The 14,277-nt window shown below is 38.7% G+C and overlaps 1 protein-coding gene across 1 annotated transcript in view; it reads right to left on the bottom strand.

Annotated features, from left to right (window-relative positions):
• Positions 1-209: 209 nt before the first annotated feature.
• Positions 210-14,277, bottom strand: part of xkr7b (XK, Kell blood group complex subunit-related family, member 7b) — a 79,940-nt gene continuing 65,872 nt past the window's right edge. The window contains exons 2-3 of the mRNA XM_051879751.1: positions 13,314-13,513; positions 210-2,039 (exon numbers count right to left, since the gene is read on the bottom strand). Coding sequence (XP_051735711.1) covers positions 1,063-2,039; positions 13,314-13,513 — 1,177 coding nt within the window. The 3' untranslated portion in view covers positions 210-1,062. The remainder of the gene's footprint in view (positions 2,040-13,313; positions 13,514-14,277) is intronic.

Here is a 14,277-nt window from a genome sequence, read left to right as displayed (position 1 = left end):
TGAGTGAAATGAACACATACAGATGTAAAAGGGTTTTGAGGCTTGCGGGCGGAGCAAACCTATACTCGCTGCTTTTGTTACTGTAAAGAGAGCATTAGAATTCACTGTCAATCATTTGTGTTTTCTCTGTGTGAAATGCAACACAAGCACTCAGGAAGTTTGATGCTTCCAGATGTCCCAAAACCATTTTCATGAAACACTCAAACACGCATATTCAAATTTTTTTTTACTTTTCCGAGGCTGTCATCTGAATAATTTTTTTTACAGCATTATTTTTATCCAACTACAATTTGATCACAACTTTTTGTCTTACTATATGACATTTTTTCTTCATCTTTACAGATAAACAATGCAGCATGACCAGTCAAACATACAGACCCCCCCCCCCCCCAAAAAAAAAAAGGAAAAAAAAAAGAAACATTCATACCAACACACTGGCACCGTTCTATTGTATACATATAACAAAAGATAATATCTATTTATGAATATTCAATTTGAAGATTTATATCAAAGACATGGCCACAGAGTCATAAAAAATAAATCTAATAAATAAATAAGTCAATAATTACAGAAGAATTTTTTTGAGGAAATGGATGATTGATTGAACTCGCTAACCTCACCATTCACAGAAGCAAATAATACACAATTTGTACTGTTTTCAGGTCACTGAAACATTAAACTTAGACCAATACAGCAGTCAGGCTGGACCTAAGGAATACTGATTGGTCAGTTTATCTATATTTTACAAATGTCCATGTCTTCTCATCACTGTCAGTTAAACTCTTTTCATATGTTCAGTGCATAGGCAGAAAGCTAAGTCCCTTTCCTAGTTTCACTTCCCATGCAGGTCATGTAAACGCCATATTATTCCCGTCTAGCCTGATGTGCACTCTTGGACCAGTCAAGCATTCCCAGGCATCCGGATGCCAAACATGCTGAGGTCCCACCGTGTAGCACCATGCCGACCCTCAAGGATCGGACCATAACTTCATGGCGGCATCTGCCTCCTGAGTCCCACCTCTGCATAGAGATGTTATGTGGAAGGTGGAGGTATGAACAACACTATACCGTAGTCTCGTACTCCGTCACTTCTTTGGGGTTGCTGAAGCTCTGGTACTGGATTCGGGGCGTCACGGGAGACGTATTCTCTAGCACCAGGATGGTCTTCCTCAGCCTACGATCGATAAAGTGGGCGTCCCAGGCCGGGTACCTTTTTCTTGGCAGGTCGATGCGGATAACGGGACCTTCAGTTCTAGGTGGATGTGGAGAAGAAGCTGGGGGAACACTAGGAGGCCTTACCTGAAACACAGGAAGGCAACTGTCTCTATCCCCAGCCCCAATCTCCCGATCCCCACCATTAGTCCTTTGGAGCGTTCTGGGAGGGCTAGTAACCACGTCCGGTTGGGGCAAGGGTGTCCCCAAATCCCCAACACCTCCCAGGCCAATTACCCCTATTCCCTCCTCCACACAGCTCCACTGAGCGCCCAGGATGGGTCCATCCGGGTGGAGCAGGCAATAATAGATGAACATAAAGAACGTTCCCAAAGCGTAGCTGCACACCACCACGCACACGATGATCAGGGCGTAGAAGTCCGAAGTGTGAGGTCCCCTGTGAATATACCAAGCGGTGGTGAGTGCAACATTCTCAACCAAGGTCACGCAGTAGTACACGCCCAGCCGAAAGCGAGCACGGCCTTCCTTCACATTGAACCAGCAAAAGATGTAGATGATGCCCACCACCATGTTGTAGATGATCTCCTCCCACTTGGACATGCAGAAGTCGGTCTCGCCTTGGATGATCCAAAAGGTCATGGCGCACCAATGGGCCACGATGAAGATCCCGAAGTAAAGCTGGAAGACTGAAGCAAAGAGGGCGAATGCGATGGTTCGAGCACCGATGGTGAAGAGATGCCAGAGCATCTGAACAATCACAGCCTTGTAGGACATGGGGAGTTTATCGTCACGAGAGTCGCGTAGAACCTTCTGGTAGGAAGCGATCATCCAGGCGAGGGAAACCAATGAGGCAGATGCAGAGAGACCTACAGAGACAGAGCAAGAAGAACAGAAAGACAGCTTAAGTAATGAAGCATAAAAACAGAAATAACTTTACAAAAGTATGCAAAAGAAACTTGGCCAATGCACTGCAAACACTGTTCTGCATACATAGGAGATGCTTCTTGCATTACAGTGCTGGTAACAAACCTTAGTACTCAAGGGCCAGTGGAGGTACCTTCAAATGTCTGCTATTAAACAGGATTTGCTACTGTCCATGTATCAGTATAGCTGCAACCTGATCTCATAGAAAAACGTACCTGTGGGAACATTTTTGCAAAATGCAAAATACGTACCAATACGTTCATATCACTGCAGTTTCCAACAGAAATGAACACCAGAGGCAGTAAAACAGCAAGCACTTCTTACACTGTTATGATTACAGGGTCAGATTATGGATTAATAAAGACTTGTTTTCACGTCTCCTTGCACAATATTATGTTATGATCTCAAAACACTTTTTATGAAAATGCATGATTTGTAAACAAATACATTTTGGACTTTGCATCGCTTAAACACCCAGCAAACTTTGGTCCGACGGCAACGTCGTGTCCCTGGCCAAAATAGATAACATCAAAGACGTATGTTCAAATTTAATTTTGGAACTATTTTTCAACCATGACATTATGTGTCGGAGAGATGCCTTTTCAACAGTCATTAAATGCCAAATGTTTGCTGGGCAGATCCATATGTTTTGCTTTTCTGATGTAACAAGCTTGCTCGGTAGTTCAGCTGGTACGGAAGTGTACTTAAAATGCAGAAGCCTTGGGTATGAATCCCGTGAAACATGAAAGAGAAAACTAGCCATAGAAGATGCTATAAACCACAGCTGCTTAAAAGAACAGCTTGAACCAGTGCCATGAAGTTCCATGCTGGTTTATTCTAGTTTGGTGCTAGTCTAGCTGGTAGATTGCTATTGTTAATGTTAACTAAATGAACTGAAATAAAAAATAGAGAAAAAAAAAAAAAAAAATTGAAACTAAACAAAAAATGTTCAGGATTCCAAAACCACCAATTAATTTATTTGATATATGGCATATTATAAAACTTGAAATATTTACAACCCGCCTGTACTGATAATGAAAATGGCACTTGATATAGCACTCAATTAACTAGACTGCTGTCAAACATTTTTAAACCATACCAGTTCGTGCTTTAAAGGGATAGTTCACCCAAAAATGAAAATTCTGACATCATTTACTCACCCTCAAAGGAAGATATTTGAAAGAATGTTTGTAACCAAGCAGATCTCGCCCCCCATTGACTACCATAGTAGGAAAAATAAATACTATGGTAGTACATGGGAGGCAAGATCTGCTGGGTTACAAACATTCTTCCAAATATCTTCTTTTGTGTTCAGCAGAACAAAGAAATTTATACAGGTTTGGGACAACTTGAGGGGGAGTAATTGATGACAGAATTTTCATTTTTGGGTGAATTATCACTTTAACTTTGACAGCCCTAAATACTAAAACTAAAATAAAATAAAAAAAGACTGAAACTATGGGAATTCTGGACTCCATTTTCTTAAACTCCATTTAAAATAAAACAAATAATAATTATAAAAAAAAAAAAAAAAAAAAAAAAAAAAAAAAAACGAAAAATAGAAGAACCCTGGGACAAGCAAGCAGCTTGGTTTTTCTGGTGATGTTTTGCTGGTTAGACTAGTCAAGAAGCTTCACTGGAACACCAGTACAACAGGATCCCATGCTGGTGACCAGCTCCTTCTTTTCGTTTTCAGCAGGGAATGCCTTGTAGCTGAGAGTGCAGTGCATTGGTTTAAGAATTGCATTCAGACACATTTTGAAAGGCAATGATGCACGAAATCAAACTTGGATAGCTAGAAGTGTTTGCATTTACGTACATGCATACAGCAGGTCTCAGGCCTGAGTGTGAAAATGACTTCAACTGGTATTTTGAAAGAAAATACATGTCTTATATTTCAGTTTATATTTCAGCTCAGTCTACAGTGTAGGTATATATGTATATAGGTGCAAATGAGACAACCTGGGTGTTGCATCCATGAAGCTTCTCTATAGCAGTGGTCAATTAAATATCCTGAAGTACTAAATATAAAACCTAATCAAAATCATTAAGAATCACTACATTTCCACATTCTCAGACTTCTGCCTTCAATATTTAATTAGATCTGATGTGATTCATTGCTAATTGAACATGCGATTGAATAATTAACTTTCAAAACATGAATAATTCAGGCCCTAATTGATGACTCTTGCCTCTCTGGACTCATAATATGTGAATGTGTGAATATATACCTTGAATCATGACAGACACATTTTGAGAGAATATATTCTGACGAGGCAAAGAAACAAACCAATTTTAATTCCATCACGGTGGCTCTTATGAAACACAAACTGACGTAACCTGGCAGGGATGCTAGAGCTGTTCTTTCAAGGGTGATGGCAGGAAAAAAAAAACAGTTCAAAGTTTTGTAACGTTTGTTGCTCTTGTTTTAGATTTCAAATAATATTTCATAGAAGCTACAACACCTGCTGAGACAACAAATCGCAGGGCTTGTTCCCCATCTGCCTGAGAGGATGTCTCTCTGGAGAGAGTGAGTGTGAGAGTGTGTGTTTGACTTGCTGGCAGGGAAACAGACAGGTGCTTTATATTGTGTTTGCGAGTACCCTAAAGCGCAAAGTAGAGCGAAAAGGTGAAGAGGAGGTGTTTGTGAACGTGTGTGATTGAGAGATGTGCAGCAATCTCAGGAGGCTTCTACATTGAGCTGATGTTATCGTGCGGATCAGCTCTTAAATACAGCTCACTGCATGTTTGTGTATCTGCTGGGTCCCGGTAGATTGGCTTTGTTCTGGTGCTTGATTCCTCTCCTGTCCTGCTACACACACACATACTTGTACATGTGGTTTACAGGACTCTCCATAGGCTTAATAGTTTTTATACTGTACAAACTGTATATTCTATCCCCCTACACTACCCCTACCCTTAAACCTACCCAACACAGAAAACTGTCTACATTTTTTGAATTTCAAAAAAACATCGTTTAGTATGTTTTTTAAGCCATTTGGGTTATGAGAATACAGGAAGTGTTCTCATAAACCGTTTATGTTGTAATACCCATGTCATTATACACATTTGTGTCCTCATAAACCATGCATACAAGAACACACACACACACACACACGTTTGTTTTTGTGAATTGTGGGGACATTCCATAGGCATAATGGTTTTTATACTGTACAAACCGTATTTTCTATCGCCCTACACTACCCCTACCCCTAAACCTACCCATCACAGAAAACTGTGTATATTTTTACTTTCTCACAAAAACTTATTCTGTATGATTTATAAGCCTTTTGAAAAATGGGGACATGGGGTAATGTCCTCATAAGTCACCGTCTCCTTGTAATACCTATGTCATACCCATGTCATTATACAAATTTGTGTCCTGATATGTCACAAAAACGCACACATACACACACACACACACACACACACACACGTTAAAGAAACCTACACTTGAATCTCTACCCCATTTAAAGTGTCATGAAACCCCCTGTTTTAGCACTGCTTGTTTACTCTGATTTGAAAAAAGACTCAAAAAATGGGCATGTAAAGCTTTGGAAAAGTGGAAGTATAGAGGGTGGGAAGAAGGGAGACAACAACCAATGAAAACACAGACCTGGCTGCAACACACTCATTATACAGACAAATTAATATTTAAAAGTGAGCAGAGAAAAAAAACAAACAACAGATTTGGAGGCAACTTGAGGCCTTTTCACACTGCGCTTAACCCCTGGTTATCGCAGGTTTAGCATCGCTTTTGCTGTGTTAACCCTGCATTGCGGTGCCAAACTGGTACAGTCTGAAACAATGCGGTGTTAGAATGTTAGACACTTACACCGTGTCCTAACCAGACGCGATGCGATAAGATTCCAGCGACGAGCAATTTGACTGTCCACACTAGACGCGACGTGAAAATGAGAAGCGATAAAATCAATCAGAAACCACAGCCAATCAGAAGAAAGTGTGGGCGGGCTCTCTCGACAAGAGCACAGTGGACACAATGAAATGGGCAAGTACATAGTAAAATTCATAAATATTACACAATTTAAACATTATTTAAAGTACATACGGAGTGACTGAACCAATCTTTGTCATAGAATACACTTGTTTGTTCGCATTGAATTGACAGTTTGAACGTTCTTGTGCCCATTTATTTATTTTCAAGATTTGAGGTGAATTAACCAGTGTTGTTTTCATTACAGCTAAAAAGCTGGAAACACAGAACGGTATTCAAACTCACGTTAGACGCTTTTAACATTAAATAAAGCACATAAATAATACCTGATATTATAATTGCCATACTTTGCGTTGCTGTTCCAGCCGCGACGTCGCGGAGAAATAGAAACCGTTTCTAAAATAGAATATTCGCGTGTCGCCGTCGCGGCTGGTTAGGACAAAAACTCCGATTAACATGGAAAAGATACCTTTTATCGCTTGTCGCGTCTGGTTAGGACACGGTGTTAGCAACAGACAACCAATCGGTTACTCATATTTGCGTGCTTTGGACAGTCAGGAAACACTGCACATTGTATATAAACAGTAAATTTAGTGTTTGAGAGGAAAAATATCAAATGCTGACAGAAAACGCGACAATTTGAGTGAAGAAGAGACCGTTTCATTCTTACCTTTATAGTTAGAAATGTCCATTCAGTATAAACTCGATAGAAGAATTGGCAATACGAGGATCCGCAATGCTGGAGCTAGTTAGCCTATGTAAACAAGTCATGTGCTGCATTTATCCAATCAATGACACTGACACCACAAATATGTAAAATGTTAAAGGCACACTATGTAAATTTACTACTATGCTAGAGGTCGGTTATTCAAAACAAAGGCTTGATGATGCCTTGATTTTGCAGAATCACGGGAGGTGTTGTCTTCACGTCTACAGCCGGTGGAAAAGAATCGGGACGGGACTCGGGCAGAAATCATGTTAATGGATGAGATTATTAATGTTACTGTAGTATAAGGCAGAGCAGGGCCGAGTGCTGTGTGAGCAGAAACGAGGCCACTGGAGCAATTGCTAATGAGAAACGAGCGTGACACACGGCTCAAGAGCAGCAGAACTTTTATTATGCCGCAGTCACCACTTCCGCTTCTTCCGGTCATGAGTATGTGGGGTAATGCAATGCTGTTTTATCATACACATTTGTGTGTTGAAAGTTGTTATAGTTCTACTTTGCGTTCACTCAGCAGCTACTATGAGACACTTATTGCACACTGCAGTAAGCTAGATCGAAATTAGGTATGGTAAAACATGGTTCTCGCAGTAAATCAAGAAAAACGAGATTTAACTGTGTTGAGCTATATGACATGATTAGTGTTCTGTCGATGAATGCATCCAAACAGTTGCTGACCTGTCTAATAAAACACATAATATATTAAAGCGTCTTTGGTGTTTCCATGGTTTCTACAAAATAAAACCGGAAACCGAGGGTAACACAGGTATGATGTCATTGATAAGTGACGCACGGACATGGTCCGTGTCCTGGTTAAAATTGCTTATTTCTCTGGATTTAATCATTCTTGGAAACATTTGGGATAATGTAAGTACACAAGTCAACAAAATATATAACATTTTTCTAGTGGTTTTTGGATATTTTAATCCAAAAATCTTACATATTGTGCCTTTAACCCAGGGTTTAGGAATGTACAATGTGAAACGTCAGTTTATGAATACCCAGGATTAATTGTTAACCCTGGGTAAATTATGAGTAGTGTGAAACGTGAAGCAAGATAACCCAGGATTCCGTTTACCTGGGGTTTACAATGACCCAGGGTTAACTATTTCAAGTGTGAAAAGCCCTTTGATGTATTTTAAAAATATAACCATGTGACAATAAACTCAATAAAATCTTCTCATTACAGACTACTAACAACTATCAGAAACAAATCAAATACGTTTAGTTAAATTATTCTTAGAAATATCAACAAATCAGCATTATAACTTTGCAGAGCTATTGGTCTTTAAGAAAAATGAGCAAGAACATTTAAAAGGTTAATAATACTTTAATTATGTTTACGAGCACTACAGTCTATGAAAAAATGACACATCAGTTTAACAGGAAGAATAAAGGCATAGTTACTTTTTTGTCCATTCTTCTTTGAATTTCAGTCTACATCATTGTCTTCTGTGTATCAGAATAATCCATCTTGCCATCGCGTTCATGATCAGACGTACCGCTGCACAAGTGTCCTTATTTGCACATACTGTATATTTTATTAGAAGAAGACATGATGAAATATATAGTATATATACTACTTATATAAGACTTTTTAAATTTACTTTCTGTGTTACACATTTCTGAATACTAATTTATTAAAACAGAGCTATTAAACTAAGACAGTACAGAAGATGGAGAATGGGAGCATGTGTCTGCGCTCAGGTGCTAGCATTCTTAGCACCGTCAAAATAAAAGTCACTTATCAGCTAAACAAAAAAACTTACTAGCTAATGGCGATAATTATTTATTGGCCATGTCGACCACTAGTATAAATCATTGAAGAAATACTCTTCCACTTCAAGGCCGAATAGTGCATTATCACACTCTGGATTTCTTTTTTGCACAAGCCTGACCCTTGCTGTTTATTGAGCATTTACTCTTTTGCATTTCATTTCCTCTCTATCTCACCTAACTTTCTCTCTCTCTCCCAGCCCTTGTTCTGAGCAACTCATTTGGTGCAGATCCAGATTAAGTGAGGTCTTAATTAGCAGAGATCCGAAAGCATTAGTCTGCGTTTTCCCGCTCCGCTTCCAGCCTGCCCGCATGCTCTCCGCGTTCTCTCCCGGCCTCTTTTTCAGAGGCTCTCATGGAGCAATGTGCTGGCAATCTTAATTAAATCAAACATCAGACGCAGCGCAAGCCCACTGCCACAAAGACAGCCTCAGATTAGAATGCAGTTTAAAGAGAAAGGGATAAGACAAGTTAAAGCCCAGCGCTGCCAGTGCTGAGAGAGAAAAAGAGGGAAGTTTAAGTTGCTACTACGCCTGCATTTAACATCTAGATGATGTAGTGGAAGAAAGTCCAGGAGATGTTTGCATAATGCATTTTAATAACAGCATTTGTGCTTTAGTTTGTATTAAACGACTACATGACAGTTGCAGTCATGTCCTCACAGAACAAAGACTCTCTATGAGACCTCTAAGACCTTAAAACACAGAGTGGGGAATTTTCTAAAATGCTTTTCTGTGAATTACTTTCTTATGCTAATGATTAACTATCCTGCTTAAAAACAGCCCAAGCCGCCATTACTAGTTTAAAAGCATCTTGTGTTGAAAGTAATGCGTTGAACAAGTAAAAACTTGGTTTTATTTTAAGCGTTAGAGAAACACATTTTGGCGTGTGTGGGTTTGAATGAGAGAGAAGAGTGTTCATGATTACCTGTGGCTGCTCTGGCTGTCAACCATATACTTGAGTGATTTAGTCACATTATTACTGTATTTTTAGCTGGGAAAAAAAAAAAACAAGTTTTGTTCTCTTTTTTTTTTGTAACAAAGCTGGATGATACAGTGTATGTATATATATAAATCTGCATCTCCATAAAGTTGGTCAGCAGCAGGAAGCATGAAGTGCTCTAAAACTTCCTGGTATACGGCTGCGTTGACCTTGGACCTCAGAAAACACAGTGGACCAACACCAGCAGATGACATGGCACCCCAAACCATCACTGACTGTGGAAACTTTACACTGGACCTCAAGCAACGTGGATTGTGTGCCTCTCCTCTCTTCCTCCAGACTCTGGGACCCTGATTTCCAAAGGAAATGCAAAATTTACTTTCATCAGAGAACATAACTTTGGACCACTCAGCAGCAGTCCAGTCCTTTTTGTCTTTAGCCCAGGCGAGACGCTTCTGTTGTTCAAGAGTGGCTTGATACAAGGAATGCGACAGCTGAAACCCATGTCTTGCATACGTCTGTGCGTAGTGGTTCTTGAAGCACTGACTCCAGCTGCAGTCCACTCTTTGTGAATCTCCCCCACATTTTTGAATGGGTTTTGTTTCACAATCCTCTCCAGGGTGTGGTTATCATATATATACACACACATAGTATATATATAATATTACTGATGAATGGATTGCGGTTATCCGCAGATCAGACAGGCCAAGTAACAAAAAAATATCATTCCAATTACAGTCAATGTAACCTAATAAATTAATTAGGCATTTATTTTGTGAATTAAAACAAAAAAGTTCTAGTGAGCAATTTTCACCTGTACTATCAGAGTGAAAGGTGCAATAGGTGATTCTCTACAAAAATATTTTTTGTTATACTGGTTGAAAGTCTCCTCCTGATAGCAATCACTATGTTAAACGGTATAAATGTATTTTTTATAAATATAAATCCTCTGTGGAAGGCATAGGATCATAAAATGTTCATCCAATTATTCTATTCGGTCCGAATGAAATAATAACATGTCCAACCTGTCAGCGTAAATTTTTACATACCCTCACGCACCCTGTTCACGCAGACATCATACTTCATCAGCATGTTTCATGCTATGCAGAGTTAATACAGACAGATGTCAGTCACGGAGCACCGCTAACAAACAGCCATGTTTTACAGTTCGAATTAAAAAACAAGCTTATGTTGCGTTCATGCCATAACTACCGTAATTAAGAGATGGCAACCCGTTACATTCTGACCAGAGCCGTTCAGTCAGACTCATAATTATGGGTTTCCATGTCAACAGTATCAACACCGAAATGAATCTGCAGCAGTCAGGCACAAGTTGTTTTCATTCATTATTATTGCAATGTCATGTGCTTTGAGATATAAGGCAGTTTAATGCCTTCTCTTGTGATGCTTTGCAGAGAGCAGCTGTGTGTGTGTGCACGTTCATGTGTTTTGGAGGAGGCGTGGTTTTGGTTGGATTATATGCTAGCAGGCTAACATTAGCATTTCCCAGATCACCTACTGCACCTTTAATAAAACATCTTGCAAGTCACGAGACAAGTAGGGAATGTGAAACTAGTCTTATAAGCATGCTCTTTAGGAAACTTGCATATAAAAATAAATAAATAAAAAGCATTTTAAAAGTCCAAATATATTGTTAATGTTCCTAGTAGACATCTCTTTGTAGGTCCATTAATTTGAAGCTTAGTTGTTTAAAAAGGACATACTGAAGTGAAACAGTAATGTGTTCAACAAACTAGACGCTACTGTACTTCATAGCAGTGCAGTTATAGAAAAACACTGATCAGCATGCAACACGAATATCATCCAATCAGAATCATAAAAATAACCCAGCATTGCCATAGTATAGGAGACTGCACACTTCAGAGTGCTCACTTCAAGTTTCTCTGCTCTCCACAGTGAGTGTGGAATACAGATGCTCACTTTCAAATGGAATTCGCAGACACAATGTAAAGGTCAAAGGTCTGAGGTGAGGTGAGGCCATGAGATCAGAAAAAGAAACAAAGTAAAAGCCAGCAAAAGAAGATAAGAAGAACATGAAAAAGCCTTCTGTGTGGTAGTTGGTAACCAAACCCATGACCCAGAATTAATCAGAACATCTCTGAGTCTGTTCAGTCCTACAGCATGAGTTCTCCATCCAGCTGTTATACACCTCATCCCGTTTCTCTCTCTCTCTCTTTCATTCTATCCTCTCGTCTTTTTCTGCTGACTATCCTTTTCCTCTCATCTTTTTTGTCTCGTGAGAAGTGTTCTCTCTCCCAGTGACGTGTGGTGGCCTTCTGAGGAAGCAAAGATGTCATCTCTGTGCTTTTAAAACTTTGAAAATTTTTACATTTTTTTCTTTACTTTAATGATTCATTCAATCAATCTCATATTTCTCAATGTATAATAATAATATAAAATATAATATAAATAAGTATTTGGTAGCGGCTATTTGCACTAAGTGCAAATAGCAATATATTCCATTTACACTAAGTGTCAATAGCAGCATTTTCTTAGCGATATGTTATTTACACTAGGTGAAAATAGCGATAGATTCTATTTACACCATGTAAAAGTATCAGTTCTTTGCAATAAGAATAAATAGTAATTAGATGTTATCTATACTTTATATTAGCAGATACTATTTGCACCTCAGTATTTTTGTACATTAACAGGATGCAATAATATCATAGAGTGTAAATGATTATATTTATTAAAATTATTAAATGGATGCTGCCTTATTGGGAGGATAAAAACCCTCCCTACACCTTCATCTAACCCTACCCAATACTTTTAATATTATTAAACACTCGTTCGCAGTTTATTTCCATGTTTAGAACATTATTTTCATTTTTATTGAAAATAAACGCGAGCTTGGCAAAAGGCAGATTCAAACCCGCATTGATCACGTTAAAAGCCAGGTCTGCAAGCTTTACTCGCTACTGCTGCACCACTGAAGACATTAAATTCCATGCATCTTTTTAAAACTTGAGTGGCCCAACCAGACATTGGTGGGCGGAGCTAGTGTAAATAGCATTTGCCAACAAGGGCACTTAGTGTAAATAGACATTCCGTAAATGGCAATACGCTACCGTTCAAATGTTTAGGATTGATAGATGTTTTTTAAAGTCTCTTATGCTCACCAAGACTTTCATCAAAGCACAATAAAAACAGTAATATTGTGAAATATTATTGCATTTTAAAACAGCTGAATTTTCTGCATCGTTAATCCAGTCTTCAGTGTCACATGATCCTTCAGAAATCATTCTAATATGTTTATTTGATGCTCAAGAAACATTTCTTATTATCAAATTTTTCAGGATTCTTTGATTTATTCGAAATAGATTTTTTTTTAAATTACATTATAAATATTAATTATTACATTATACATTACATTACATTAAAACTGTCACTTTTGATCAATTTCATGCATCCTTGCTTTTGAATGGTAGTGTACTTTTATTATTATCGTTATTATGTATCATTTTTATTATTAAACTGATTTCAATTTTCATATTTTCATATCATACCTATTGCTTTCTTTTTTTCCCCATGCTTGTATCTGAGGTGCCAGAGTCATTTCATATGCCATCGCACAGAGTGGAGCGTGTTAAACGTTTTGTTTAATTCATCACAAGCAAACCTCTTCTCAGGAGTGGCCATTTGAATAAGTCATGACAACCACGGCACAATCACACAAGTGTTCTGTCCTCTCTCTCTTTCTCAACACTTCGCTCTAAGTGCGCCCAACTAAAAGCATCTCATGTACCCACCTGGGAAACCGTGTGTGTATGTGTGTGTGTGTGTGTGTTCACTCACCCTGTAGGGGCAGTATGTGGTTGCTGTGGATCATGATGCTGAGCTGTAGCACAAGCTGAGGTGCGCTCTTCAGGAAAGCCTCCAGCAGCCGCAGCATGTTGATGTCAGCGCTCTCGAACATCAGACGCCAGTAGAAATGACGCTGACCCGGGTCGCCATGCCAACGGCTTTGCACTCCCAGGTACAAGGTGTGGACGTACCTGGAAACACACAGAGGGGAAATGTCAAGTGGTTATTTAGGTTTAGTAATTAAAGGTCAAATTATGTTATCTTGCTCTTTATAGCCACCCTTAAAAATTATTGTAAATATACATTAACTGTTGCACTGCATGAAAGGGCTCAGATATTTAGCAGGGTTTCAAAATGCCAATTATTCAATTATTATTCAAATATTCAGGTCTATTTAGTGAAGCATTTAGTTCAATGTTTTGCTTCTGTCATGGTGGGTCCCACCAATGCACCAAAATTGTTTACTGTACAAACAAAAATTCAAATGTCCTGATATTTTACTTTATAATTTAGATTTTTGAGGAAAACATTCCAGGATTTTTTTTTCCATATAGTGGACTTCAGTGGGGTTCAACGGGTTGAAGGTCCAAATGTCAGTTTCAGTGCAGCTTCAAAGGGCTCTACATGATCCCAGACGAGGAATAAGGGTCTTATCTAGAGAAACCATCTGACATTTTCTAAAAAAAAATAAAAATTATATACTTTTTAACCACAAATTCTCATCTTGCACTGCTCTGCAATGCACCACGCATTAAGTTATCATGTTGGAAAGGTCACGTTTTGCTGGAACGTTTTGCTCAAAAACCTTAATTTCTTTTCACTGAAGAAAGAAAGACACAAACATCTTGGATGACATGGGGGTGAGTAAAATATCCAAAAATTTGAAATCTGAAGTGAACTAATCCTTTAAAATAAATGTATTAATATTACCAAGAACTGCATAACCCAGCAATAT

The sequence above is a fragment of the Ctenopharyngodon idella genome, chromosome 22 (assembly GCF_019924925.1).
Source record: "Ctenopharyngodon idella isolate HZGC_01 chromosome 22, HZGC01, whole genome shotgun sequence".
NCBI lineage: Eukaryota > Metazoa > Chordata > Actinopteri > Cypriniformes > Xenocyprididae > Ctenopharyngodon > Ctenopharyngodon idella.
Note: the sequence above shows the minus strand (reverse complement) of the source record. Positions and strands in the feature narration are given on the sequence as shown.